General features: G+C 44.2%; 1 protein-coding gene across 1 annotated transcript in view; it reads right to left on the reverse strand.

Moving 5' to 3' along the window:
* Positions 1-1,360: 1,360 nt before the first annotated feature.
* Positions 1,361-2,727, reverse strand: part of LOC102491990 (CXXC-type zinc finger protein 1-like) — a 24,156-nt gene continuing 22,789 nt past the window's right edge. The window contains exons 7-8 of the mRNA XM_027767220.1: positions 1,583-1,735; positions 1,361-1,498 (exon numbers count right to left, since the gene is read on the reverse strand). Of these exons, the coding sequence (XP_027623021.1) occupies positions 1,361-1,498; positions 1,583-1,735 (291 nt within the window). The remainder of the gene's footprint in view (positions 1,499-1,582; positions 1,736-2,727) is intronic.

Here is a 2,727-nt window from a genome sequence, read left to right on the forward strand (position 1 = left end):
TCTTTACTATAAAAAAAAGAAGACTGAAACGTCAAAAATAATAGAGCTGGGAATTTGACTCAGGGAGTTAGGAAAAGAACAATGAAACTAAGCAAAAACAAAAATAAAAACAAAAAAATCAAGCAGTGGTAATTAATAACAATAACTGTTTAAATAAAATAAATATAAAATTAGAAAGCATAAATAAAATATAAAACTAAGAAATATAAATAAAATAAATATAGAACTAAAAAATATAAATAAAATAAAGAGCTGTTTCTTTCAAACAATTATAGTGTTATAAATAAAATAAATATAGAACTAAAAAATATAAATAAAATAAAGAGCTGTTTCTTTCAAACAATTATAGTGTTTAACCCTAAGAAATCTGATCAGATAGAAACAAAAGGGCAAAAAACACATTAGTAATAAGAAAAAAGATATTGCACAGGTAGTAATAGCAACTGGTTATAGTGGAATATGAAGTATAAATCTAGAGTAACATACTAAAACATACAGGGGATATATGTGATTTTTTAAGAAAATAGCAATTATGAAAATTGATGCAAAAAATTCATAAGGGACATAAGGAAAGTAGGGGAAAAGTAGTTCAAGTCTATCATTTGAGACATATCAGTGCTCATAGACAGTGCTACCAGACACACTTACACTGGCACAGAAGGCCTGGTCAGGTCTGGTAAAGGCAGAATTGGCAGAGATCCCAGTTGTTTCTGGCAACCCTATGTGTGTGAAATGGGTATGACAGGCTGGGGACTCAACAATTAAGGCAGGCTGGAGAGAGCATACCCAGAATAGGGTGTTGGGGGAAGGAAGTTAGAATGGGATGGGCAAGGCTAGGGTGAAATTGACTAGCAGGGGTCAAGGCTAACAGACAAGTCTGAGACATCATGGGATGGTCAGTGTAGAGTAAGATGGGCATGGACAGAGACATGATGGCCATGATAGGTAGCGCAGGGAAAACTGTACCATTTTGTGGAAGTGTCCACAAAGTGGAATCATCTGGGAGGACTACCCCATGCTCACCTATCCTCAATCTTTCCAAGTGGCATTTAAAATGAAGGACTGTACCATCTCAATATTTTACCAACATCTCTGACCTGGGGAATATTAACAATTACACAGGAGTTGGCCAATCGCCTGTGCACTAATCAGGTGCCAATTATACATCTGATGGCCCAGATGGTGGTCTTCAGGAACAAGGGTCGTTAGCTCCCCTGACAGAGGATGGGAATTTCAAAACATCCCACCTCTCCAAAGACAAAGACAAGAAACCAAACAGTGGGCAGAGAAGAACAGAGAAAATTTCACAGGAAGTTTTCTCACATAGGACATGAAGCCCTGGACCTAAATTGTGCAGGGCTCAGTTGTCCGCTCTGGAGCGCAAGTCAGTGGTGAGTGGGTCATGCTGGATTGTCTGGTGAAGCATCAGGGCCAGCAGGCCTGCCCGGTTCATCATAGCCGTGCGCACCTTGTGTTCCTGCTCAAGGAGCACTTCCAGCTTGTGCAAGAGTGGGAGGTAAGCATGAGAAGGAGATTCCAGAATCTTACCCACCCCCCAGCCCCATTCACCATTGTAACCTACCACCCGCACACGCTCAAGGTCCACCTCAGCACGCCTCAGTTTCTCCCAGCAGTAGTGGTGGTTGCACAGGCGTTTGGGGAGGCGACAGAAATCACCTGTTGACTCAAAGACATTGTGCACTAGCGGGCAACCACATACCTCATCATTTGGTACCTGAAGGGTAGAATTAAGAATAATGAGCTATGCAGGAGGTTAGTGATGAAGAACGATCAGGCAGGCCTGATGAGAGTAATGGGGGAACAGAAGGCCAGGAGGAGAGTAATGGGAAGTGATCAGGCAAGGAAGAAGAGAGGAATCCACAGAAGAGGGGACAATTGAGAGATGACCAAGCATGGAGCATTGCGTAATGAAGTTGAGCAAACAGGGCTGGAGGAACAGAGGTGATTAGGCAGGAAGGACAAAATAATTAAAAGAGATCAAACAAGAAGGAGAGGAGGGCCAGAGGGGCTGTACTGGGAGGAACATGAGAAATAGAAAGCAATCAAGCAGGAGGCAAGGATTGAGAGGAGGTCTGACAGGGAGAAGTAAGTGAGTGGAAGTTGGTGAAGCAGGGAGAAGGCGAACAATAATGGGGCAGGGAATGTTGGAGAAATGAGGGGGTGATTAAACAGAGGAAGAAAGAATTCAGGAGATGACAGGCAGAGAGACCATCCCTGTGGGGCACCAAGGCAGGGGGAATAAGAAAAAGGAAAAGCGGCGGAACTGCCAGCCACTATGGGTAACAAGGGAGAAATCTGAGGTAGCCAAGAAGTGGGTGGGACAGGAATGGAGGATGGTCAAGAAAAGAGGAAAAGAATGGGGGGATGCCTAAGCAGTGAGGAGTGGAATAGAAGGTGGTCAGATATGGAGAGAGAGACAAATGGGGAGATGGTCAGGCAAGGAGGACATAAATAGGAGAGTCAGACAGAAAGAACAGCAAGAATAGAGGGTGATTGTGTAGTGAGGAGGGGGGACATGGGGTGGTCAGGAAGGGAAGAGGGAATGCATGGGGGTTGGTCAGGAGATTTGGAAGGCAGCCTAGCAGGGAGGAGGATAGAGGACTGGTGGGCTAGGAGGCAGTAAGGAGGGGAGGAATGGAAGGCAGTGAGGCAGAGAAGAGGGGAGAAATGTGTGAGGAATGAAGTAGACCAGGCAGGGAGGACAGC

The sequence above is a fragment of the Tupaia chinensis genome, unplaced genomic scaffold (genome assembly GCF_000334495.1).
Source record: "Tupaia chinensis unplaced genomic scaffold, TupChi_1.0 Scaffold144034_1, whole genome shotgun sequence".
Classification (NCBI taxonomy): Eukaryota; Metazoa; Chordata; class Mammalia; order Scandentia; family Tupaiidae; genus Tupaia; species Tupaia belangeri.